The following is a 27,445-nucleotide window of genomic DNA, read 5'->3' on the forward strand; positions in this document are numbered from 1 at the left end:
GAATAAATTTGAAGCTAAAAATTCAGACGTGTCCCTACTGAGCACTGGCATTAGACTTCAATTTGTATTTGTTGAACTATAGCCTAAGGAGTGTTGTATAATGGATCTTCCCTTCATCCTCCCTAGTCGCAGCCAATTCTGATACTATCTAGCGAAAAGAGAGTGCTGATTTGCAGCACCCGGTGGGGTCGACCGCTGTCTCTCGGCCGCCTTCTTCGACCGTCGACTGTTAGGCCAGTAATACTAGTTTTTTAAGAGGACAAAACGTAATTAAAACCCCCTCTGTATATCTTTTTTATATTTCCTTCTTCGTCCAACAAAATCAGTCATCACTTTCTCGCACTTTCCATCAGTTTCCTTTTCGCCAATCAGCCATGTCTTACCACCCCCGACCCAACTCGGGTTACACCCCTTCCGCCCCACCCATGCCCATGCCCATGCCCGAGCCTCACGGGTCTGGCAGCCGCTACCCGGCTCCTCCCAACTACAACAACGCCCAGACGCCCAGTTACGGGTCGCCCGTGTACTCCGGTTTCCCGCCAGGGACCCACCCGGAGGTCATTCGGAGCTTCGAGATGGTGGACAAGGATCGCAGCGGCTTCATCGACGAGTCGGAGCTCCAACAGGCTCTCTCTTCGGGTTACCAGCGTTTCAGCCTTCGTACTATCCGCTTGCTCTTGTTTCTCTTCAAGAACCCGAACGATTCTCTCCGCCTTGGTGGGTTCTTCTTCTTCTTATTGTAGTTTTTGCCTTGTTTTTTGATATCTCTTTTCTATCCAGTCAAGCTGAACTTTATTGGTTCTTCTGCTTCGTCTATGGTTCAATTGGAACTCCATTTAATTGGGAACTGGGTTTTTCTCAGCGAAGAAAAACATTGAGTTAATTTTTACTTCTCCAAATATAAATTTATTTAGATGATTAGAGGCCTGTTGGTTTCATTATTCTTCCTTTTGTTTTCGTTTACAAGCAATTGGGTTTGAGCCGAGCCGAGCTCAGGCTCAGCTCGTAAGCCAGTTTCTGGGATTGAGCTTGAGCTCAACTCGGGCTTGGCTTGTCAAAAGGTTGATGAGTCAAGCTCTAGCGCTTGTTGGCAAGCCCGAGCTTGCGAGAACTTGTAATTTTGCTTAAGCATAATTTTTATTTTGTTTTATTATATATTACATATATTAAATGATTAAATTAATATATATAATAATTTTAAACATATTTAATTTAATTATATTATCATAATAATTTAAAGTTTAATAAGTTTATATTGAATAATATATTTATAAAATTATAAATAAACGTATTAATGTATTTATAAATATGCTTGTTTATAAGTTATTCATGAACTTCTAATCGAGCATGTTTACGACCTTCTAATCAAACCTATTAATTCATGAGTTTTTAATCAAATATGTTTGTAAATTTTAACTAACTGAGTTTTACTAAAATCAAATTTAGTTTGTTTACAAATTGAGTTTCAAAATTAAGTTCAAACTGAGCTCGTTTACTTTAACGAACGAACTCAAACGAGGTTTTGTCAAGTCGAACACGAAGCCACTCGTGAACAACTTTGGTCATTTGCAACCCTACAAGCACAATTATGAAACCTGGAAAAGCAAAATTGTCCCCTAAAACTGACTCTTTCAAAGCATTTTCTGGACTGCATTGACCAAATTTTCTTTTCTTCTGTTTTCAGACCCTTACATTTTCTTAAATTTGCAAACTTGTGTATGTATAGATACATTTATTGTTGTTTGTTGGATTTTTCTAATCAGTTCAATAATCTTTTGAACACACATCGTCTTTGTGATAATTTTGAGTACTCTTACCTGTCACAGGGCCAAAAGAGTTTGCTGCTTTGTGGAGTTGTCTTGGTCAATGGCGGGTGAGCTGTCGTTTTATCTTTCTCACGTCAAATTTAGACACACAACATATTTATCCCTTTTGATATGTGAAAGACGTTTCATTGCAATTCTTTCACTAATAAAAAAATGAACACACTTTACAAATGTGTTTCATTGAGATATATGATGCATAGTTGTAATAACGGCATGGTATTAGAAATTTCTAGTTTTACCTGTGTCAACCTTGAAATTTCTTGCGCGAGTGGTGAATATAAGTATGCTGCTGAAATTTTGAGCTTGCTTTTTGATGCAAGATTAAAGCCATACAAAAAACATATGTTGTCTCATATGAATATCAGATTCATAATAGTAATGTTACTTGGTTTTCAATTTCACATATTCATGAGTCATGCAAGTACATCTTTGCATAAAATAATTAAAGCACCAGTGAAAGCATTACATTGATAGACATGAAATTCCTAAGCCAGAGTTCTAAATCAATTATATCCATATTTGGAAGTCTGAAATTTGTGATGTCGACATTATTACAAAACCAAAGAGAGAAGGAATTAATTGCCTCTCTATTATATGGTTTTGGGAAACAATGATTGATATTAGGATAGAAAATTGGCATTAAGAAAGACACATTGGGGGCAATGGTTCTCATTTATACTAGCTTGTATTCCCATTTCTATGCTAGTATTAACTTATATTTGACTAAGTTTGTCTGGGTGTGGACATGTCAAAGTCCAATATCTTTAGTGCATGTGTTGGTTAGCCAATCAGCAGGATAATTTTCATTTTCTTTTTTTTTGTCGTTGGGGGGGGGGGGAGGGGGGTTTGTTTTCTTGGGTTTCTGCTCAGCTTTAGTACACAAGATTTTAGTTAACTGTTAACTGGGTGACCTGTCCCAGTTTGACCAGCCTTCTCCCTTTTATTATTTGATTTACCCCACCCCCTCTCTCAATCTCTTTCACATACAGTTTAACTTGACTGCCATTGGTGGCCAAAAGCAGATAAAAGAAAGAGACAAGAGCAACATAAAGCCGTGTCTAGGGGAGATTGGGACAAAAAAATGAGCCGAGAGAGGTGATCAGAGTTGTTGTCATTGAAGAAGGTGACAACTGTTAGAGAGAGGGATGAGAGGAAATGGAAGTGAGAGAAAAAGGAGAGAAATGGCCAGTCAGGAGGTGAAGGAGGGAGGTAGAGGCAGGTCTTGCAGGAGCGACATATGTAGAGCTACCATTTGGAGGCTGGCCATGGCCAAGGGACACATCGACAGGAGACTCTCATGTGGTTCTCTCTCTGTGTTCCACTGAAGAGGAAAATTTTTGTTGTGTTTGTTGCTATTCTGCTGAACAGAAAGGTGTTTGAGTGGTAGTTTCTGAACTCTAAACAAACATATAGACCTGTGCATCAGATTGTAGGCTCATAAAAGCTTAAACCCAACTCTGTGTATGCTGAGCCTTAGAAATCGTAAAACCGAAAATCACATAAGGTTAAATGCAATGCAAGATTCCTGAACTGTTTTTTGGTATATTAATGGAATCTAGAGTGGTAAGAAAAGCTCTTATGTTGAGGGGAAAATCAGTTTAGGGACACAAAATCAGATATGGGATGTTGAGTGCATTTTTTGGTTCTTTTCTTACTACAATAAGAAAATCAAGGTCAGATTGCTCACTAATAGATGAGGGAGAAAGTGTTATTTCAGTACCTAGACCTCATTCAGAGTCATGGATCTGTCCTTGGTTTGGATTGGGCCGTACACGTTGTTGAAGACGTGCCTTAGGAATCTGTCATATGTTTGTTTCAACTAACTGTTATTTTTATTGTTAGTGGGTTGTCAGTTCCTATTATGTTGCTTTGTTGTTATTAAGTAGTGGACTATGTTGTTAGTTGTGCTGACTAGAATTCTGGGCCATGATCCTCTATTCTAGCATCTTTCAAATGTATTTAAGCTTAAGATAACTTCAGTAAAAAATTGATGTTTTAGAGTTGCTCATATTCCTTCTCTTATCATTTCTAATTTCTGTAAAACAACAATTGGTATCAGAGCACTTTCTTCTTGAGGGACCCGTGAGTGTCTTAGTGAGTTTTTTGAGAGCACCTAAACACTGACCCTATCTTTATAGAAATCAAACCTTTCAAGCTATGAATGCTGAGGCAGGTTTCGCTCAAATTGCTCCACCAACCTTCGATGGGGAGAATTATCAGATCTGGGCAGTGCGTATGGAAGCCTATCTTGAAGCCTTGGATGTTTGGGATGCTGTGGAAGATGCAGATTTTCATGTTCCAGCTCTACCAGATGACCCCACAATGGCTCAACTCAGAAACCACAAAGATAAAAAAGCAAAGAAGACAAAGGCAAAGGCCATTCTTTTTGCTGCCGTCTCACCCTCAATTTTCACCAGAATTATGACTCTGGAATCAGCAAATGCCATTTGGAATTTCCTTCGAGATGAATATGAAGGTAATCAGAGGATTAAAGGTATGAAAGTGCTGAATCTTATAAGAGAATTTGAAGTACTTAAGATGAAGGAGTCAGAAACTATTAAAGAATATTCTGACCAGCTTCTTAAAATTGCAAATCACGTAAGATTACTTGGCACTGAACTTTCTGATTCTAGAATTGTTCAAAAGCTTCTTGTAACTGTACCTGAGAGATTTGAAGCCTCAATTTCTGCTTTAGAAAATACTAAGGATCTATCGAGTATTACATTGGCAGAAGTAATTCATGCTTTGCAAGCCACTGAACAGAGAAGGCTCATAAGACAAGAAGGTACAGTTGAAGGAGCTCTGCAGTCAAAGCACCAATCTGGTGGAAAGGGAAAGAAAAAGAAAAACAAGAAGGACATAGTTGCAAGTGGAGATGCTACTTCTAATAATAATAACAGTAGTAGCAAAAAGGAAAGATATCCACCTTGTAAACATTGTGGTGGCAAATCTCATCCTTATTTCAAATGCTGGAGGAGGCCTAATGCCAAATGCAATAGGTGTAACCAAATGGGGCATGAGGTAGTAATATGCAAGGCAAAAATTCAACAAGAAGCTGTTGAAGCAAAAAATGCTAATCAAGAGGAGGAAGATCAACTCTTTGTTGCAACCTGTTTCTCCAGCAGCAATTCATGTGAATCCTGGTTAATTGATAGTGGCTGCACCAACCATATGACCTATGACAGAGAGTTGTTCAAGGAATTGGAGAGCACTGAAGTTAAATGGGTCAGAATTGGAAATGGTGAACACATTCCAGTAAAAGGAAAAGGCACTGTAGCTATAACAAGCTACTCGGGTACAAAAACTCTTACTGATGTTCTATATGTGCCTGATATTAATCAAAACTTACTCAGTGTTGGACAGTTACTTGAGAAAGGATTCAAGGTTATTTTTGAAGACAAATACTGCATAATCAAGGATCCAACATGCCAAGAAATGTTCAAGGTCAAAATGAGGAGCAAGAGTTTTTCATTTGATCCAATGAAGGAGGAGCAAGCTGCCTTCCCAGTTACGACAAGTTCAACTGATCTTTGGCACAGGAGGTTAGGTCATTTCCATCATTCGGGAATGAACTACATGCTAAGAAATCAACTTGTTCGTGGAGTACCTACCTTAACAGCAAAATTAATTGACTGTGAAGCATGTCAGTTTGGGAAGCAAACAAGGCAACCATTCCCTGAAGGTATCTGGAGGGCCACACAAAAGCTCCAGCTAGTTCACACTGATCTTGCTGGACCACAAAGGACTCCATCACTAAAAGGAAGTCTCTATTATATCATTTTTATAGATGATTTAACCAGAATGTGCTGGATTTATTTTCTTAGATACAAATCAGAGGTCGCAAAGGTGTTCTGGAAATTCAAAGCTCATGTTGAAAACCAAAGCAGCTGCAATATTCAAGGTCTAAGGTCTGATAATGGGAAGGAATATGTCTCAGATCAGTTTCAACAATTTTGTGCAGAGGCTGGAATAGAACATCAGCTCACTGCTCCTTACACTCCTCAGCAAAATGGAGTGAGTGAAAGGAAAAATAGATCAATCATGGAGATGGCTCGATGTATGCTGCATCAAAAAGGCTTACCAAAGAAATTTTGGGCTGAAGCTGCAAATACAGCTGTGTTCATTCAAAATAGGCTGCCTACAAGAGCTGTGCAAAATCAAACACCGTTTGAAGCTTGGTTTGGTTTCAAACCTCCTTTGGATTTTTTTAAGATATTTGGTTGTTTATGCTACTCACATGTACCTCAGGTTAAGCGTGATAAACTTGACAAGAGAGCAGAACCTGGAATATTTATTGGCTACAGCACCATCTCTAAAGCTTATAGGATTTTTCAGCCTCAGACAGAGAAAATCCTAATAAGTAGAGATGTGTACTTCATGGAGGACGAAAAATGGAGTTGGAATGACTCAAAGAAAAGTTGGAATGACTCAAAGAACAATCAAAATCCTCTATTGGTACTTGACGACACAATAGATGATCCACCTGTTAGAGGCACTAGATTACTATCTGACATCTATCAAAGAAGCAATGTAGCAGTGTGTGAACCTGCAAGCTTTAAGGAAGCTATGATGGACCAAAAATGGATGGCTGCAATGCAAGAAGAGCTGTTCATGATTGAAAAAAATCAGACCTGGGAACTGGTTCGAAAACCTCATGATAGAAATGTCATAGGTGTCAAATGGGTGTTCAGAACAAAATTTAATCCTGATGGTTCTATAAACAAGCACAAAGCAAGGCTTGTTGTGAAAGGTTATGCACAAATATTTGGGATTGACTATTCTGATACTTTTGCTCCTGTTGCCAGACTTGATACAATAAGATTGCTACTTGCCATTGCAGCACAAAAGGTATGGCAGGTGTTTCACATGGATGTCAAGTCAGCTTTTCTCAATGGCTTTTTGCAAGAGGAGATTTATGTTGATCAGCCAGAAGGCTTTGTAATCAAAGGCCAGGAAGACAAAGTTTACTTGCTAAAAAAGGCTCTCTACGGCTTAAAGCAAGCTCCAAGGGTCTGGTACAGCAGAATTAATGATCATCTGTTGAGTTTGGGTTTTCAGAAAAGCCTATCAGAAGCTACACTCTATGTTAAGCATTCTGGTGCAGAAATCCTAATTATTTCTCTGTATGTTGATGATCTTCTGGTGACAGGAAGTAATGCAGCACTTATTGATGAATTTAAGCAAGAAATGATGAATGTTTTTGAAATGACAGATCTTGGTCTCATGACCTATTTCTTGGGAATGGAGATCATTCAAAGGAAGCATGAAATTTTTATTTGTCAAAAGAAGTACGCAAAGGAGATCCTCAAGAAATTCCACCTTGATGACTGCAAAGCAATGAGCACTCCTATGAATCAAAAAGAGAAGTTCAGCAAGGAGGATGGAACTGATAAAGTTGATGAAGCTTATTTCAGAGGATTAATAGGGTGTTTAATGTACCTTTCAGCAACAAGGCCTGACATCCTATTTGCAGTAAGTATTCTGTCAAGATTCATGCATTGTGCAAGTGAACTGCATTTGAAGGCAGCAAAAAGAGTTGTAAGATACATAAAAGGAACTGTCAATTATGGAGTGAAGTATTACAAGGAACAAAATTTCAGATTATTTGGTTATTCTGACAGTGATTGGGCAGGTTCTTTGGATGATATGAAGAGTACTTCAGGGTACTGTTTCAGTATGGGTTCAGGTGTTTTCTCTTGGTGTTCCAAGAAGCAGGAAATAGTAGCTCAATCAACAGCTGAAGCTGAGTTCATTGCAGCAACAGCAGCTGTCAATCAAGCTATTTGGTTGAGGAATATCCTAGCAGATCTACGTTTGGAACAAGACCAAGCCACAAAAATCTTGGTGGACAATCAAGCAGCAATTTCAATCTCACATAATCCTGTGTTCCATGGAAAGACAAAGCATTTCAATGTTAAATTGTTTTATTTAAGAGAAGTGCAGGAAAATGGAGATATAAGTCTAGTTTATTGCAAAACAGAGGACCAAACTGCTGATATGTTTACTAAATCTTTTTCACTTAGCAGGTTCGAGTTTCTGAGGAATAAACTTGGAGTTTGCAGCTTCTAAGGCAAGGAGGAGTGTTGAAGACGTGCCTTAGGAATCTGTCATATGTTTGTTTCAACTAACTGTTATTTTTATTGTTAGTGGGTTGTCAGTTCCTATTATGTTGCTTTGTTGTTATTAAGTAGTGGACTATGTTGTTAGTTGTGCTGACTAGAATTCTGGGCCATGATCCTCTATTCTAGCATCTTTCAAATGTATTTAAGCTTAAGATAACTTCAGTAAAAAATTGATGTTTTAGAGTTGCTCATATTCCTTCTCTTATCATTTCTAATTTCTGTAAAACAACACACGTCTTGAATAAACTTTCAATTCCTTAGATGTTTGATTTGGCTGTGACTGCTGCTGTTCTTGAGAGACATTTTGAGATTTCAGTTCTAGTTGAGGTGGTTCTGCTTTGAATGACTTGGATTCTAAGAGTTCTTTGGTATTAGGAAGTTCAAGTGTGTGCATAGGCTGTTTGAGTGTAGGTTGTTGTAATGGAGGCTGTGTGAGTGTATGTTGTTGTACCAGTACTTTTCTAGGTAGAAACTCATCAAGAAAAGTCAAATCCACATTCATTCATTGTCTCTTGAAGTCTTCCCTTGAAGATGAGAGAACCAGTTTGAGTAGAACGGGTTAGTTTTAGAAAAAGTGACATCCATAGTGACAGATTTTTTGACTAGGATGATGGTAGCATTTGTACCCTTTTTAATGACTAGAATATTCAATGAAGACACACTTTAGGGCTCAAGAATCTAATTTAGTGGTATGTTGTTTATGGATAGGACCTCTAAGAGATGTCTATTTTTTCGGTCAACAATTCTATTTTGTTAGAGAGTGTTAACACATGAGGATTCATGAACTATTCCTTTCTTTTGACATAAGAAGATCAGAAATTGGTTGAAATACTCTTTCTCATTATCAGAGCAAACCCTCTTAATATTTTTTCCAAACTGAGTTTTGATCATACTGTGGAATACAGGAAAATTTTTGGTCGGATTAAGTTTTTCTTCATAAGATACAACCAAGTTGTACAAGTATAATCATTAATAAATGAAATAAACCACCTAGCACCATTGATATTAGGAATTTTGGATGGAGTCCAAACATCAGAGTGAATTAAAAAGAAGGGTTTAGATGATTTTATTGAACTTAAAGGTTGAGATACACGATGATTTTTTGCAAACTCGCATACATCACAATGTAAACTATAAACTGAAATGTTCTGAAAAAGTAAAGGAAACATAGTTCTAAGAAGTTGAAAAGAAGGATGACCAAATCTCAAACGATGAAGCCAAATTTTGGACCTTTTTGGAGAGATGGAGGTATTATCAGGTGAGCATAGTAACAACTGATTCTGTCCATTTTAGTCACCTGTGGTCCCTTCAAGATAGTACAACCCATTCCTTTCCTTAGCAAATCCAATTGTCTTCCCCATGGTTTGATCTTGAAAAACACAATTGAGTATCGAAGAATTTGATTGTACAATTCAGGTCTTTGGTGATTTGGAGATGGAGAGAAGATGGTTGACAGTTTGGGAACATGTAGGACATTAGGTAAGAAAAGGAGAGGGGTAACCTTAATGTTGTCATGACCAGCAATTGGAACATCCATCAGCTACAAAGATTTTTCGGTTTCCAGGGACAAGCATATAATTGTCAAATTCATTTGGGTAGTGAGTCATATGATCGGTAGAACTAGAGTCTATGACCCATGATTGGGAATGGAAGATGTTGAGCGCTTTAGAAAATCAGAAATGAGACACTTACCGTTTTGAGCCAATGAGCATGTACCAGAAGTCTTGGTAAGGGAGTTCGGCAAACCTTTCAGCCTTTCAATGTCTTTTTTGCTGAATTCTTCTCTACTGACAGCTCATTCCTCTTAAAAAATATCCTTCTTATTAGTAAGATTAGCTTGACTTTGCTTCTGTCCTTTGAATCCACCATTTCTAGCCACTACTTGAGCCTTCCCATGCAGCTTGAAGCAGTTATCCCTTGCATGTTGAGGATTTTTACAGTAGGAACACCACAATCCATCTCAGTTGGATTGTTTAAAGGAATCAGCCGTGTTCTGCCCTTGTCTTGGATTATATAGTTTATTTCCTCCACCATCTATGCCTTCTTTGGACATCGTGGCAGAACCTTTGATCGATTGTGTCTCAAGCATAACATTTCTCCTAGTTTTGTCTGCTTGAATGACGGAGAAAAACTCACTAAGGGGTGGTAGCCAATCTTTTCCCAACACTTGCACTCTTACTTGATCATATTTCAGATTTAGTCTGCCATAAATGCAAAAGGCCTATCCCTTTCAAGAAATTCAAGTAGGACCTTAGCATCTTCAGCACACTTCATCTTAAGATCTTGATAATTACCTATTTCAAGCCAAAGACCGTTCACATAGTTATAATATTCAGTAACAAAGAGAGAGCCTTGTACCATAGATGAAACTTTGTGTTTTCAGTTCGTAAATCATCACAACATCTTGCTTCATGGAGTAGGTTTTTTGAAGCATCTCCCAAATATCTTGCACTGTAGGAAGGAATGTGAGATTTCTACTAACCTCTGGCTGCATTGAATTCCATATCTAGGACATGATCATCAAGTCGTCCTCATCCCATGCTTGGAACTTGGGGTCATCACTACTCAGACCAGTCCCATCTAAGTGGCTGCCCTTTTCCCTTCAGGATCGGGATCGTCCTCACAATCTGTGACCATTGCATATAATTCTTCCCATTCAAGCAATAAACAGCATTGATGCCTTAAAGCTCTCCACTTGAACCAGTCAATGGAGAATCAAGAACAGCTCTAGGATTAAACATCACGTTCTCGGAAGTCTCAGATATCTCCCTACGGAATAGCCAGAAAACAATGAATGGGATTGAAGGGAACAAGAATGCAATGAAGGACAAATCAGCAAAGGTGATGGCGATGAAGGAGAACAAGAAACACCAAGAAGAACAAAGGTCAGCAATGAAGGCTGACAGGAAAACAGAGGACAATCGTAGAAGGCTCTGATACTATGAAGAAAGGAATGATTCTTCTATCTTGAACTGAGTATATGGTTTAAAATATATACTAGACAAGATATACAAAAGGGAAAGAAAGAGATAAAAGAAAGAAAGAAAGAATAACAGGAAATCTCCTATTTCCTAAAACAGGAAAGGAAATCTCCAACATATTTAGGAAAGGACATATTTAGGAATAAATCCTAAGAAATCTTCAACATGATTTTTTGCCAGTGTATTTACTCACTTGCAAGTGAGGGGATTCTGTCCTTAGTGTGAGAGATTTGTTCTTGTATGCAAGAAGTGTTCTTATTTTGGTAAGGGATTGTGTTGGTTACTACCTCCTTTAAAAGCTAGGGATTCTTCATAGTAAAACCTTCAAGGGTTACTTTGAAGAGAGAGGGCAATACCTTGCTAAACCAAGGATACTCCTAGTCTGCCACAGTCTTGGGTTGCTCCTACTTGAGCACCACCTTCATCTTTTGCTAGGTTTGCTAAGATGCCTTCTCCCAACAAAATAAGCCCCAAAATATCAGCTTGTTAAGGTAACACTCACACTTGGACAGATCGGTGTAAAACTTATATTCTTATAGGATGCATGAATGAGAATATTATTGAAGCACCATAGTGGTATACATGATGCAACGTGGAGGGAGGGGGGGGGGGGGGGGGGGAGGATGATAACGTACAGTGTCTTTGGTTAGGAACTCAAGTATATCTTTTCTCAAGTTTCATTTTTCTATCTGGCACTTGCTGTATATTAATTGATATAAAATAGATCGCCTCTGACTGAGTTACTGCATTTTTCCTCCATTTGTTACCCTGCCTATGTAGCCCTTTTCTGTCTCTGCTACTTAGCTGGCATAAATTACGTTACGTACCTCCCTCAGATGGGTAAGCCCCACTATGGCAACATCGCAACTCTGTTAAAATGTATCGAGTACAAGACAATTGTTTGTGGCATAGCTTTTAAATATTACAAAACATTATGCAATAAAAATGTTTGGGTAGTTTTCCCCTTGGGTAAATCAATTTTTAAAAGTTTTGGTTGTGTTCATCTAGAAAAATGATATACTGTATCAGATTATTGGGTGTTGTGGACATTGTAATTGAGATTCATATGCATGTCATTCATTTTGCTGAAAAAGTGTCCAAACAGTTGCCTTGATCAATCCCATGTTGTGAAGCTGTCATGCTCTTTGATAATATGTGATTCACAAACAACAATTTTATTTGCGTTTGTAAAGTTGAATTCGTGTTCCTGTTACCATAGGCCATTTTTGAAAGATACGATAGAGATCGTAGTGGAAAGATAGATGCATTTGAACTAAGGGATGCTCTGTACAGTCTTGGATATGTAACTCCTCCTCCTGTTCTTCAAGTTCTCCTCTCAAGATACGACGATGGAAATGGCAGCAGGAGGTTCGGGCTGAATTTCGACAGTTTTATTGAGTAAGGCTTCTTGAAACATCACGTCTGATTCAAGGTTTTTATACCATCCTTATGTTCTGAATGATGTGCTTTTGTTGGATTCACAGGTGTGGAATGATCGTGAAGGTGAGTGGCAACTTGCATACTCCCATTTATGGTTTGATTCGTCGATGTCTTTTTGTGATTAGAATCAATTGTTCTGAGAGGAAAGCAACATTTTTATGGTTGCCCATTGTGATTTGCAAGCAAATTACGTACACATGTTTTCTCACCGTTATTTTGGTGCATATATTTTGATGCTATTTGATTCCTCCACAAATGTTGATATAATTTCAGGGCTTGACAGACAAGTTCAAGGAGAGGGACCCACGCTACACCGGTTCGGCAACGTTAACTTATGACACATTTATGACCATGGTCATACCATTTCTAGTTTCATAGTAGTACTTGTTAGGTGAAATAGAAATACAACCATAGTTGTTTTATGCTAACCATGTGTGTCATTGCTCGTTCATTTGTTCTAAGAACAAACTTTTATGTTGGAGGCGCTTTGGATTCTCTGTGTTGATTCACCATTGATGATTTATATGTTTCTAATTGTGCATAGAATTTGCTTCTATAGATTCTTATCAAATTGATTGGGACAGCTTCTCGTTAAGTCAGTCAGTCGCTTTAAAAAGTAAAGAAAAATACTATTAGTACATCCTTGGACTATACAATGATATACCAATATCTAAAATGTCCTCACCTAAGGCGCTGAGGCATAATAAGGCGAAGAGTATGTATGTCATTTATGTGTCTTGTATAGTTTAAGATATACATAAATAATATAATTTAAAAGTAAAATAACGTTATGAGGTTTCGTATCTACTTTTAGATTTATAATAAATATGATAAGAAGGGTGACTTTATGGATCTCTCTAATTTGAATTCTCTCAATTAATGTATTATTTTTTTTGATCTACAGTTTACTACTTGTTGAAGATATTATATCAAAACATGCTTCTAAAAAGAAAATTTTTAATAATAGTAATTCTAGAAAATATCATATTATGTGAATAAGAAAATTATTGGATTCATAAAATCTAAAATATTTTTTATTCTTATCCGATGCAAAGTTTCAAAGCATAAACGACTGAATATGTATCATTAACTTAAAAAGTTATTTGGGAGCTCAATATATGATAGTTGATTGATAATTTTGTTGGTTTTTTTGACATACGATGATTATTCAAGAGAGAGATGAATTGAGTGATAAAATTTATTAAATCGAATTCTTTCCTTTTTAAAAGTCTTAAACATTTTCTTATAAAAAAAATATTTGTTATAAATATATATGTTGTTTGAGAGTAATAGCAATTTAAATACACAAACAATCACAATATTAATACAAGATATATAGTGGTTTGATGTCTCCAATACCTAATCAACCCAACACTTGAGGTTTTACTATAACCATATCTAGGTTTTCCAAGAAATTTACCTAGGAAACTTTTACACCACACCAAGTTTTTTCTCTTACCTCACTTCAAAAACTATTACAAAATATACCTAGATTACTTGAAATCTAGGAGACCACTCACAATCTACAATTAAAGCAAATGAACAATCATATGTCCAACAAACTTGGACTAATAATTACCAATAAGAAGAAAACTTCTTCTTCTTTGCCTTGAGCTCCAAATGATGTACTTTTAATACTTGGATCTTAGATTACTTTTCTTGAGTGCTTGAGAGCTTAGATGTGCTTTAGAATGATAGATCTTGATAGTGCATTAACTTTCTCCAAAAAGCTTTCTTAATATATATATTTGAGCTTCCAACAGATCTATGACGACTAGAAAAATCTGATTATTAGAGTTTGGTAGTTAATTGTTCTAATTGACAGTCAACTCCATAATACCCACAGTCGATCGGCCAAAACATGCTTTCAACTACCTTAATTCTGCATAATTTACAGTTGACTATCCCTCACTTGGAGTAGACTCTCAATTCAGATTTTTAGAAAAATTAAATTTGCTTGATGATACAATCTATAACATAGATACATTACAACATATTTATATTTATTTAATTTAAATAAATATCCATATTTTTTAATTTATATTTTATCTTTTATTTACTTTAATATATAAATATAAATAAAAAAATACCCCATCTGGATTCAATAAAAATATATAAAAAATTAAAATTCATAACAATAAAAAAATATAATTTTAATTTTAATAACAATAAGTATTAATTATTAAAATACTGAGAGATAATTTTTCAAAAATAAAAATATTTTCTTATGTGTCCCCTTATAATACGTCAATCTTACACTTAGAACAAATAATATTTCATTTTGATATACAAAATATTATAATACTTAAAATATATTTTTTACCCTAAAACACATCTAAAATCCATTAAAAGATTTAAATATATCAAAAATATTTTTATTAAAATTATATTTTATTAAATATCAAAATACATAATAAGTTGATTTGAGCAATTTTTGCTCAACAATTTATAAATCTTTTCAATGACTAAATTACACAAATCAATATTTAATAAGGCAGCAGAAGAAATAATAAAATATGAAGTCCATTATTAGATGCTTGTTATTAAAAAGAATAGTTTTCCCCCTAATTACAGTTCAACCCTCCACACCTTTTTTGCTTTATTGGCAGACAATATGAACTATTTCCAAACACTTTCTACGTGAATTTCCATCACAAGGAGTTCTCGGTAAGTGAAAAACTACAGTAATTGAACTTGTCAATGGTAGATACAGCCGATTAAAAACGTAAAATTCGTCGATCTGACGATGCCTGGTCTGGGGGAAAGTTTTTCACCATTACACAAGGTAAATGATGGAATGATTTCCCATGGTGTCTCCCTGCAGCAAATGCACACAATAAAGAATTAGTTTCCAAGATCGAAATATTCATAGATCGATGAAGAATTTGTCAACAAGATGCACCAACAAGATGAAAATAATTAATCGGGTTTGTTACATTGGTAGGTTATTTGGCCTAGGTAGAGATTGTTGCATTTGTTAGAAAATAAGTAACGTTCAAGCATAACTAGAGGAATGTTCCAGCACGAACGTGACAGTGACAGGTGTGAAGGGTATTATAAAGGCCAAGTGGACTAAGGGTTAATCATTTTTGACGCCCAAATTTGGATATAGATTAGTATATATTACACTGATCTACGCTTTAGTCCACATGATGATTGAATTGAAAATTAGTTTTTCTCTAAACTCTCTTCCCTTTCCCCTAAATTCTCTATTCTTTTTCTTGGAACACCAAGGATTTTACCTTGTTGGATTGGAAATCTAACAAATTGGTATCAAAGCAGAGTCTTGACTGATGAATTTCGATGATCTTGAGCAATGGTCGATGGCACGTGGATGAAACAGATAGAGATGCAGTTACAACAAGTAATTGCAACGATGATAGAGGTATAGACTCGAGTGGGATTGATGGAAGATATAATCAGAGTTGCCGTTGATAAGAAGTTAGAAGCTGTCTTAGATCGGCTACGAGGGGAGATGTGAGACCAGATCAGTAAGGAGATGCGAAAGCATAGCAACATAGTGCGAGACCAGATGCAACAATTCACAATGATGTTCGCTAACCAGGCACCAGCACGGCTATCCCCTAATTTTCCATCTTACGAAAGATTGGACCCCATACTGCCAAGTATTGGTACGAGTCATGGAGGAGCAATGTTCTAAAAGGCGATAGGCGCTAATCGGGCAGCAAACTGGCAAATAGGCGTCGCTTAGAATTTTTTTTATTTTTTATTAATACATTAACAAATATTAAAATAAATGATGTAACAACACTTGTTGCTTGTAAATATTAAAATATTAACAAAGGCTATTGTAGCAAAGAGACGACTGGGGTGCAAGTAAATATTAAACTGACGAGGCTCAGTGCTGCAGCAACCTGCTGCTTGATGCTTGCTGCAATAGCAAGCACACAAACTTGCGCTACTGCTTGTTGCTGCAGTTGCGAGTCCACCATTCACGACGGGCGGCAGCGGCGTGCAACGAGAAGGGTAATAGGAATGGAAAGCGGCGACGGCAACTCTGCAACTACAAGAGACGACGGTGGCATGCGAGCACAAGAGAGGCGACGACGACGGCGACTCTGCAATAGACAGTCAGTAGTGGTGTGAGTGAGAGAGAAGGGAAAAAAACAATCGGCTAGGCAGTTCACGTGGCCACAATCAGCTATAATCGACCAAGCAATTCACGCTGCTAAGAGGCCGCCTAGGCGTCGCTTGGTACCAATTAGTCGGGCCAGCGCCTAAGGTGGCCTATTAGGCCATAATCGAGGTGGTCAACGGTTGCCTAACGCCTAGGCAGCCGCCTAGGCCGCGTTTTAGTTCACTATGGAGGAGTTGAATTCGTGAAATTGGGAACAAATTTGGTAGCTATTAGAGATAATGTCATAGGCATAAGGGTTGAGGCTCCGATGAATTATGATCATACGAATTTTCCAGTGCCTAAGTTAGAATTACCGATGTTTGATGAGACAAAGCCCCGGTGGTGCGAGAAATTGTTCAATATTCACCAAGTGGCTGATGACCAGAAGGTTACTCTGGCAATAGCATATCTGAATGACATAAGCGACGTCCAATTCCAAGGATGGGCAAGAGTGAGGGATAATTATAGTTGGGAAGAGTTTGCTAAGGGAATATGTGAGAGATTTGGAGAGTAGAGAATGGTAGACATTGTAGAGGAGTTCAATAAGTTGAGACAAATGGGGACTGTACATGAGTACCAGCTTCAATTTGAAGAGCTAAAATCACTCATACTTAATAGGAATCCCTATATGAATGCGGAGTACTTTGTATCGAGCTTCATCAGTAGATTGAACGATCATCTCAGATCCATGGTAAAAATTATGAGGCCTAGATCAATGCAAGAAGCAGTAGAGGATGCTTTGCTACAAGAATTAATGGTAGAAGCATTGATGAAGAAACAAAGGGGCCAAATGACAGGGGTTAACCCGGGAATGACACCATCAAGAGAGAGGATACAGAACAAGGAGAATTTCAGAAGAGGAATTGGGGTGAGGTATATGGCCAATTCAGTCTCCAATATGAGTTTACAATAAAGGGACAAGCTCATTGAGCAAATGAGGGTTGCTAGATTATGTTTTAAATGTGGGGTTAGATACTCCATTAGGCACCAATGCAAGAAGCAGTTGCTTCTACTGGAAAGAGAAGAAGAGGAGATGGTCGTGATAAAAGAAGATGAAGAAGAAGGAAAGGGAGTTATTTCTTTACAAGCAGTCAAAGGAATGGCCAGTAATAAGATTATCAAAGTAGAGGGAAATGTGAAGGATAACATTCTCATAATCTTGACAGACAATGGAAGTATCTACAGTTTCATTGACGAGGGTACAACCAAGAGGATGAAGTGACCATTAGCCAACACACAACCACTATCAGTAACAGTAGCCAATGGAAGCAGAATGATAAGCAAATCCACATGTTTGGGATTTTGGTGGAAAATGCAAGGGGAAGAGTACTAGGCGATTTGAGGCTATTGAAGTTAGAAGGGTGTCACATTGTGCTTGGGGTTGATTGGATGAGGGGTGTCAGTCCAATCAATTTCAATTTCAACAAAATGGAGGTGACCCTAAATAAAGAAGGAATGATAGTGGTACTGTAGGGGAATATGGAATTGGGAACACGAAGGGAATAAATTACAACAACTAATCAAAAGGAAGGTGTCCCAAGTAGCTCAACTATTTTCCATTGAAACAGTTGAGCAGATGGATGAAGGGAAGGAATGGGGTCCTACACTTGGGAGTTCGCCATCTACTATCACCTGACAAGTATATGAATTGGCTTATTTTGCTGCATTATTGGTTGAATACCAAGACCTCTTTGTAGAACCCCTCAAAAAGATTCTTAGACCACACAATACCCCTTCAACCTAATGTTGAACCAGTGAACATTAGGTCCTACTGTTACCCTCATAAGCTCAAATATGAGATTAAAAAATTTGTGAAAGAAATGTTGAATCAAGATATCATTAGATCTAGCCATAATCCATTTGCTTCATCCATCCTTTTGGTGAAAAAAAAAATGATACATGGTGTTTTTGTATTAATTATCGGCAACTCAATGCCATTACCATCAAGGACAAATTTCTAATACCAATCATTGAGGACCTTTTAGATGAGCTCAAGAACACACCTATATTTTCTAAACTAGACCTAAGTGTTAGATCGAAAGGTGCTATGACATACACCAAGAGGGGTGAATTGAATAATTTACAAACTTGATAGAATTTGAAATCTTTTTGACTCAATTGAGGTTTTAGTGATTTAAAACATAGAACATATAAAATGACAAATGTAAAACAAGAAAGATAAATGTCACAAAAGATTTATAGTGATTCGGTTTAAATCAAACTTAATCCATTACCTTAACTCTCACTAAGAATTTTGAATCAATTTACTAAAACATTCTACTTACACAAATAGGCACTCTAGCTACACAAATTAGGAAATACAACCTCTTACTTAAACCAAGTAAGCCATGTAGCTACACAAGCTACGAAATACAAGAAGTGTAATAAAGAGAAGATCTAAGAGATAAATCTCTTAATTATAAGATCTCTCAAAATACGAAACAAGACTTGAAATGAATATATACAAATTAATATCAAAGTCTTGAAGAGAAAAAAATACAGTACGATCAATATAAATACAAATGTGAATACCAATAAGCTCAAATTATTTCATTCCTGTTCATTAGTCTTCTCTTGATCATCCTTGAGTTGTATAAATACGCATTCCAAAAGCTTTGCTCAAAACTAACCGTTTGTTATCGTTGAAATTTGAAAAACTAGCCATTGGAAGCTTTCTGCGAAAAAAGATAGTCGATAGAATATAATAGATAGTCGACAGAATCAAGTAACAAAACAAGACATAGTCGACGAAACCATGCCCATAATCGACAAATTAAAAATATGAAGAAGATTTCTATCATCATACACAAGGATAGTCGACAGAAGAAAATTCATAGTCGATAGATCCTGCATGATAGTCGACAGAACATAATATAGTTGACAAAAACCATACATAGTCGACTATTCTTAAGCATAGTCGACAGAGCATATATACATAGTCGACTATTCGCTTGGAAAAACTTAACACTAAACTGATAACATGTAAAAGAACACTTGATTGATACAAAACATTACCACATATTTACATTTATTTAGTATAAGTAAATGTCTTCATTTTGTTTAATTTATAATTTACCTTCCATTTACTTATACTAAATAAATGTAAATAAAAAAGTACCCATTTATTTGGATTCAATAAAAATATCCAAAAAATCAAATTCCTTAACTATAAGAAAATAGAATTTTGATTTTAGAAAGCGTTTGGTACATGAGAAATTTTAAGATTCCTAAGAATGTTAGGTTGAGAATCTGTATTCTCATGTTTGGTACAACTTTTTTATAAAAAGAATCCTGAGAAATAGGATTCCCGAGAATGATTTTTAAGCAACTTTTCCATAAAAAGATTTCCATAGGGGGTTGGGAATCCAAGTTTTCCATGTACTTGGAAATGTTTTTAACAAACAAAAAGACTAAAACACCCATTACCTATTTATAACCCCATACAAACATATTATATATATTATATATATTAAAGTAAATATTCAAACAAACATATATATTATTATGTATATATATATACATACACATGTATACATGTACATAATGTGTAAAAAATAATATTTTTTATTTTCTAAAGATATTGTGGGTCCTAATATTTTATATAGTAGAAGAAATTTATCATTTTTAAATAAAAAATTAAATAAGGGTAATTTTAAAAAAAGAACATAAATTCCCAATAATGTTATATTTAAACCAAACATAGAAATGTAAGATTCTTAGAAAAGAATACTCAACATTCCAGAGAATGTTTAAATCTATTCAAACATAGAATTGCATAAATCCTGAAAATCAAAGATTTTCAAGAACATTCTCAAGAATCATGAATACCAGGAATTTAAAAACTTCTCCCGTACCAAACGCCCCCTTAGTATAAACTCGGGATCTAACAAATTTACCTCTCAAAATGCATACCTTCTATTTATTGAAAAATTCAATAAAAATCGTTTTAACAACAATGAATACTAGCTATCAAAATACCAAGAGATAGTTTTTTAAAAAGAAAACATTTTCATACATGTTTCCTTATAAGGTGCTAACCTTTCAAACTTAGAAAAATATGACTTTAAAATCTCGATACTTGAAATTCATTTGATTTTCATTCTCACAAAATAATACTTGATATTGAAATTGATTTAGTCAGAATATCATCAAATTATGATATATCCAAAAGATATATTCAAAACAATTTTCAAGACCTACCATGGCCATTTTGAATTCATTATTATGTCATTTGGCCTAATCAACGCTCTAGTCACATTCCAAACTCTCATGAATCAAATTTTTGAATTCTACCTCAAAAAAGTCACATTCCAAGCTCTCATGAATCAAATTTTTGAATTCTACCTCAAAAAATTTATATTGGTCTTCTTTGACAACATTCTAGTCTATAACCTTTCCTTTGATCAACACATAAACTATCTTAGGGCTACATTTGAGACCTTGAGATTCAACCAATTGTACATCAGGCAGTCAAAGTGCGCTTTTGCACAAAAACATGTGGAATATCTTGGACATGTGATTTCATGAGCTGGGGTGGGCACTAATCCCAAGAAAATTGAAGCTATGGTAACGTGGTCGAAACCCACCTGTAGCAAGGCACTAATAGGGTTCCTAGGGCTCACCAGTGATTACCGAACGTTTGTGAAGAAAGAAGACTTCAAGTGGAACCCCAAAGTTGATGAAGCCTTTGAGCAGCTGAAGAAAGCACTTAGTAAAGTGTCCGTACTAGGTTTGCCTAATTTTAACAAACCATTCGTACTAGAGACCAATGCTAGCAACTATGGTATATGGCCAGTTCTTTCACAAGAAGATAGGCCTCTAGCTTTCTTAAGCCAATCCCTAGCCCCAAGGCACAAAGGCCTCAGTATTTATGAGAAAGAATTGATGGCAGCCCTCGTGGCAGTAAAGAAGTAGTGACACTACTTCGAAGGAGGAATGTTTATTGTCTGGATAGATCATGAAAGCCTGGAGTTCTTAATGCAGCAGAGATTACACACCCAACTATAAAAAAAATATATGAGCAAACTCATGGGAATAGACTATGTAATTTAGTTCAGGAGAGCAAAGGAAAATGTAGTAGTTGACTCCTTGTCACGGTGCCAGGAGGAAGGGGAAAGTGCAACCATATCAACAGTAGTGCCGGATTGGGTCCAGGAAGTTACAAATAGTTACCAAGGAGAGTGGATCAAGGGATTATTGGAACAACTAAGTATGGATGCTAAGAGCAGGCCGAATTACTCATTCAACAATGGGGTGATAAGGTACAAATGTCGGCTGGTGAACAAGGATAATGAGGAGTTGAAAGGCAGAATATTACAGACACTACATGAGTCCCCTATAGGAGGCCATTTAGGGATTCAAAATACTTACCGCAAGGTGTAGTAGGTATTCTTCTGGCCTAAACTTAAAAAATATGTATGGGATTACGTGTTAGGTTGTGATGTGTAGAGTAGATGCAAACATGAAACAATAGCCCATCCAAGTTTACTTCAACCCTTGGTTGTTCCCGACCAAGCATGGGCCCATCTAACCATGGATTTCATAAAAGGACTTCCAAGGTAAAAGGAAAAGAATGCATAATGGTGGTGGTTGACAGGTTCTCCAAGTTCAACCATTTCATTAGCCTATCTCACCCATTTACAACACAAGAAATAGCTAGAACTTTCATGGATAATATAGTGAAACTGCACATAACCTCTCAGTCTATAGTCTCAAACAGGGACAAGATATTCACTAGCATATTTTAGAGAGAATTGATGAAATTCCTAAGCACCAAGCCATTCATGTCTACCGCATATCACCCTAAAACTAACGGTTAATCAGAAATAGTGAATCAATGTTTGGAAGCCTACTTAAGGTGCTTTAGCTTTCTACAGCCTCGAGGGTGGCATAAGTGGTTAGCAATAGTTTAGTGGTGGTATAATTTGAGCTTTAATAGGTCAATCAAATTGACCTCATTTGAGGCTCTCTATGAATACAAACCACAGTTGTTACCGGCCATTGGAGGCAATCTACAATAATTGCAGTGGAGACCTATTTACAACAAAGACAAGACGCAATCAAGATGGTGAAATGAGAGTTGGCTAAAGATCAAAACATGATGAAACAAATAGCTAATCAAAGAAGAAGTGAGCGAAACTTTTTAGTTGGGGAGAATGTCTACTTAAAGCTGAGCCCACAACATCTCAAGTCATTGAGCCACTAACCCTTATCTAAGCTAAGTCCTAAATACTATGCGTCATTCACCATGTTGGAGAAGATGAGTGTTGTGGCATACAAATTGCAATTGCCAAAAGAAACACATATTCATTCCATATTTCACGTTTCCCTTCTCAAGAAAGCCATTGGAGCACAAATGGGTGATATGCAGACAGGGTGCTCCAATCACACAAGTGTTGGTTAAATGGTCCTCACTCTATGAGGACAACAACACATGAAAATATCTACCAGATCTACTTAAACAATTTCCCAATTCAACTAGCTTGCTACACATTTCATGGGGACAGGAAATGCTTTAAGGAGAGGGGATTGTTACATTAGTAGGCTAATAGGTTGTTTGGCCTAGTTAGATATTATTACCTTTGTTAGAAAATAAGTTGCGTTCAGTCATAGCTGGAGAAATGTTCCAGTATGCACATGACAAGTGTGAAGGGTAAAAATGCCAAGTGGACTAAGGGTTAATCATTTTTTGGCACCCAAATTCGGACATAGATCAGTAAATATTACACTGATCTACGCCTAAGTCCACATGATGATTGAATTGGAAATTAATTTCCCTCCAAACTTTCTTCCCTCTCATTTATAAATTCTCTTACACCCCCCCCCCCCTCTTCCCCCTAAATTCTCTATTCTTTCTTCTTGGAACACCAAGGATTCTCCCTTGTCAGATCGGAGATCTGATAAGTTCTCGGCCCAGCATAGCCCAAGTTGACAGGGCAGTGGTCCAACACACTTGACATCCATACTATGAACAAATGTAGATCTGTTTAACTTGACTTCATTTAACGTTCCTTGAATGCATTTATGATAACCTACTTTACATGCATAAAGGGTCATTTATGATAACACAAGTCATTTTATCTTGGGAGGGTGGAGAGAATTCTCTTTATATGCATTATTACCCTTATTTTATATGCAAAATGGCTGTTTCTAAAGCTTTAATTACAGAGAGCAACTTAAAGAAAAAATAGTTCACATTGACATGAAGTTGGAAGCAGGACGTGAATGCTTTCAACAAACTCAGCAGACCTACAAATATAGGTTGTTTTACCAACTGGAGATGAAATTAGGCAGTGGCTAGGCGGTCACATTATGAACTTTGATTGTGGATTCATCAATATCTGTCAATCTTATCTTATTTGCCCATGCTGATGTATGAATGCAATGACAACAAGGTCATGGGCCCCAAGATGTTGAAATGCACAAACTTAAATTTGTGGCAAAAGCATCAGTTGATGTTGCGTGTTTAATAGCATTTTTCACACAACAGAAAAGGGGATTCTGTACGCTAATTTTTGAAAGAGAACGATATTATCAACAAGAAAAATTTGACATCCAAGCGGGTCTTTTTCAACTTTCTGAGGTCAGGCAACAGTAGAAGCCGATAGCATGGATTCAAAGGCAAGGAAGCAGACACAGACATGGTCCATATTTCAGGAGCCCCACCAATTTAGAGATGTGATTTATGAATGTAAGCTTGAGGTTGACAAGAAATAACAACAACAAAAATTATGGGGAGATGCTTTTGGGAATAGAGAAAAATAGATGAAGATGATAACGGCACCATCTTTAAAAGTAGGCCTCGGAATGAAAGGCAAATTTGATGAACTTTCAACTATGGAAATTAATAAGAAATGTAGGATAAGGGCCTGCCGAAAGATGGGACTCAGATGGTGGCTTCCCTGCCTGATAGAAGCCAAGATGGACTTTTGTGTTGTAGAAGACAAGGAGAATTTTATTTAAAGTAAGATTCAAATGCATGATTGCAAGCTGGAGATAAGGAGAACGGAAACCACTACAATATGTTAAATAAAAAAAAAAATGAAAAGAGGTCTTCCTAAAATTGGAATATTTCAACATTACACGATATATCTAATCAATTCATCAAGGGTACACATATTACCTGCATGATTGCCATAAAATTATACAAATACTACTACCTGTAAGATACCAGGTATATGAAAGGCTCAGGCAAACCAAAATCCTAAACACTGGATTTTATAAGAGAGTTCTAATTTTTCTGAAAGCTCATCAAGACAAGGAATAAAGATCCTAGTGACCCATCTAGATGGGTATACCTCCACCAAGCTGAAAATTACACTTCTAATCTGAAAAGATTGAAGGAACTATAGCTAGGGAGCCCGTGAAGAATTAGCCTCTGCTTTTAACTTAGAAAAAAAAAAAAACAAAAAGAAGAGGAAAAGGGGAATTGAACTTCTAATCTTTGAAATCTTACCTTGAACCATACCAAGAAATATCAATGATAGCGACAAGCCCTGGCCTTTTCCTCTTAATTGGGAGATCGGATTTCTAGCGTGAAAACATGGACATATAATGGCATGGAAGGTGCATATGCCAAACAATCCCTGTGTTGGACTAAGAAAAAAAGTAAAAGAAAAAAGAGAATTGAATTTCTCACCTTTGAAATTTCCCCTTTGAACTACTGGGAGAAATATCAAGATAGCCAAGACCCTTTTTCTCCATAATTTCCTCAATTTGTTGTCAACAAATTTTTTCTACTTTCAAGAATATATAAAGCATGCTAATGCTAAAACCAGAATACTTGAAATTGACAAGGCCTGCAAAAAAAGCATTTAGAAGACAAACATTAGATATATTGTTTGCTTCATTAAATCAGTTATTCCACTATAAAGTGAAGACTTCAATCTACAAGATCAAACATCACTAAAAAAATAAAAACAAAGACCATAAAGGGCATCTATGCCAAAAAAAGTAACAAGTTTCTTACATTTATCTTGGAAGAAGCCGAGTAAATCTCTGGAAGGAAACCCTGCAATCCAATGTCGTAAACAGGGGTACCATCAGGATAGTACAGCCCATAGTTCCTTTCTGATGCCGGACCTGGCTTTAGATTCTCGTTGAAAAGTGCAAAAACATATATGTCAATTGGCACTGACGGTTTTGCCGGAGTACCTTGATTCTGTTGTATCCGACGCAGCAAATTACCATTATATATCTCTGCGTTCTGTAGTGTGGCTCCAGCTTCATTGGGATCCCCTTTAGAAGGCCAACCGGTTTCAGAGATCTTGACATCAACATTTGTGTGCCCCATTGCTTTGATTGCTGAATAAATAGCATCAATTTGTGCATACAACATATTATCATAATTCAAGTTCGTATTAGGATCGGTTGTCCCTGAGTTAGGCTGAAAAAGGACATAATCCAATGGAACCTCGTTTGGGTTATCTTTGTATGCAAAATATGGATACGCATTTATGAGAAATGGTGAGTTGACTTGAGCATGAAAATCAAGGATGGGATGAATGTATTCAGCAAGATCTTGTCGAAATGCTCCCGAGGAAGGAGGGAATGAATTACTTAAGATGGCAAGGGAATGGGCAGTCGTCACATATAACTGTTTGCTTAACCCAAGATTCACGAGAGCGCCATAAACAGTTCGCATTGCTGGGAGAAGATGAGATATCAACTGAGTATCATTGCCTGATAGGATCTCGTTTCCCACAGTGATGCAGGTAATCTTGGTCGAGCTAATGAAAGGCTGAACACGCTGTTGAATCCAATTCTGAGCTTTGATGGGGTCGGTCATATTTAAGAGATACTCATTCCCAAGCCCAATGACAAATTCAACATCTGAATTGGCAAACGCACTCAACACCTTCGGATCAGCATCATAAAGCTTCACTCTGGTGATGTTGAGAGATCTGAGGAGGAAGGAAACACGGGACGGTGAAGGAAGGTTGTTCGCAATCTGCCCATAGTTAATTCCAATCCCAAGGCCGAGGACTTGAACAGCTGAATCCAACCAACAAAGCGGAAAACCTCAAGAATGAGTTCAAGAAAAAGAAATCTAAGATGCACCAAAATTTATAGGAGAAAACAGAATACACAGATCAGTACTCAAAAACTAGGCAAACCAGACCTGCGGTAAAGTAAGATGCAATTAAAATCCGGAACTAGGGCTCAAACCACTCTATAAATCGAAACTTCACTTTCATTGTCTCTGACAATGAGATATCAAAGAATTGGAATAGAGAGAATCATACTACTAACTCCCAAGAATATGCTGCAGAAGAAAAGAAATCGAAACACTGAATCTTTCGCATCTCAACACAAGACGGCTTAAGACTACTAATCTTCCATTTCGAGACAAGCATAACTACTAAAACATTTTCCTCTCACTTGATCTATTAACTGCTAGAATATTCTGCAAAAGAAAACTAATCAAGCCACTAAATCTCTCTCACAACTCATTGCCGGAGACTCGATTAAGAAAACTAAAAGGCGAAACAGCGTTACTTCAATTTACATCTCCTCGCAACTCACAGAGATTCAAAAAGTTCCTTCCTAAATTCGTTTCTCTTTCAAGAAAGGGAGAAAGGAGAAGCGAATCAACAAGAATTGATGAGTTGTGGAAACGAACCAGAAAGAGAGAGAAGCAAAAGGAGCGAAGAGAAGAGAGCAGAGAGCTTCGTCGTAGCCATTGCTTCTCCGCCGATACGACGCCGCTTTGCTTTCCGAGAAGCGCCCCTTCCGCTTATATATGAGTCCCCCGCCGCTCAGGCTCAGTTCAATCTATATATCTATATATCACATGCAACGCGTTTGTGCAGGCTCTTCTGTACGGCCGCATCTTTATTCACCTCACTACTGCTTCCCCGCCGTCTCTTTCTGCTGAACTTCCCCGGTTTTTATACTTTATTTACTTATTTAATAATAATATATAAATACATTTCGTAA

General features: G+C 36.9%; 2 protein-coding genes across 7 annotated transcripts; one reads left to right on the forward strand and one right to left on the reverse strand.

Annotated features, from left to right (window-relative positions):
* The first annotated feature begins 147 nt into the window (after positions 1-147).
* Positions 148-12,892, forward strand: LOC127806424 (probable calcium-binding protein CML48). Its single transcript, XM_052343715.1, has 5 exons — positions 148-717; positions 1,827-1,873; positions 12,149-12,327; positions 12,414-12,432; positions 12,643-12,892. Exons 1-5 carry the CDS (start codon positions 375-377, stop codon positions 12,745-12,747), a joined length of 693 nt encoding a protein of 230 aa, XP_052199675.1. The 5' UTR covers positions 148-374; the 3' UTR covers positions 12,748-12,892.
* Positions 12,893-14,876: 1,984 nt separating this feature from the next.
* Positions 14,877-27,380, reverse strand: LOC127797560 (glucan endo-1,3-beta-glucosidase 14). 6 transcript variants are annotated; one of them, XM_052330604.1, is made up of 5 exons: positions 27,129-27,380; positions 25,476-26,500; positions 25,146-25,305; positions 24,963-25,036; positions 14,877-15,187 (listed from the first exon to the last, which is right to left on the reverse strand). In XM_052330604.1, exons 1-3 carry the CDS (start codon positions 27,187-27,189, stop codon positions 25,249-25,251), a joined length of 1,143 nt encoding a protein of 380 aa, XP_052186564.1. In that variant the 5' UTR covers positions 27,190-27,380; the 3' UTR covers positions 14,877-15,187; positions 24,963-25,036; positions 25,146-25,248. The 6 variants fall into 6 exon arrangements, with proteins under 6 accessions (XP_052186564.1, XP_052186530.1, XP_052186547.1 ...); XM_052330614.1 differs by lacking the exon at positions 14,877-15,187 and adding an exon at positions 18,717-19,182; XM_052330570.1 differs by lacking the exon at positions 24,963-25,036.
* Positions 27,381-27,445: the final 65 nt, after the last annotated feature.

The sequence above is a fragment of the Diospyros lotus genome, chromosome 1, assembly GCF_014633365.1.
Source record: "Diospyros lotus cultivar Yz01 chromosome 1, ASM1463336v1, whole genome shotgun sequence".
NCBI classification, from domain to species: domain Eukaryota; kingdom Viridiplantae; phylum Streptophyta; class Magnoliopsida; order Ericales; family Ebenaceae; genus Diospyros; species Diospyros lotus.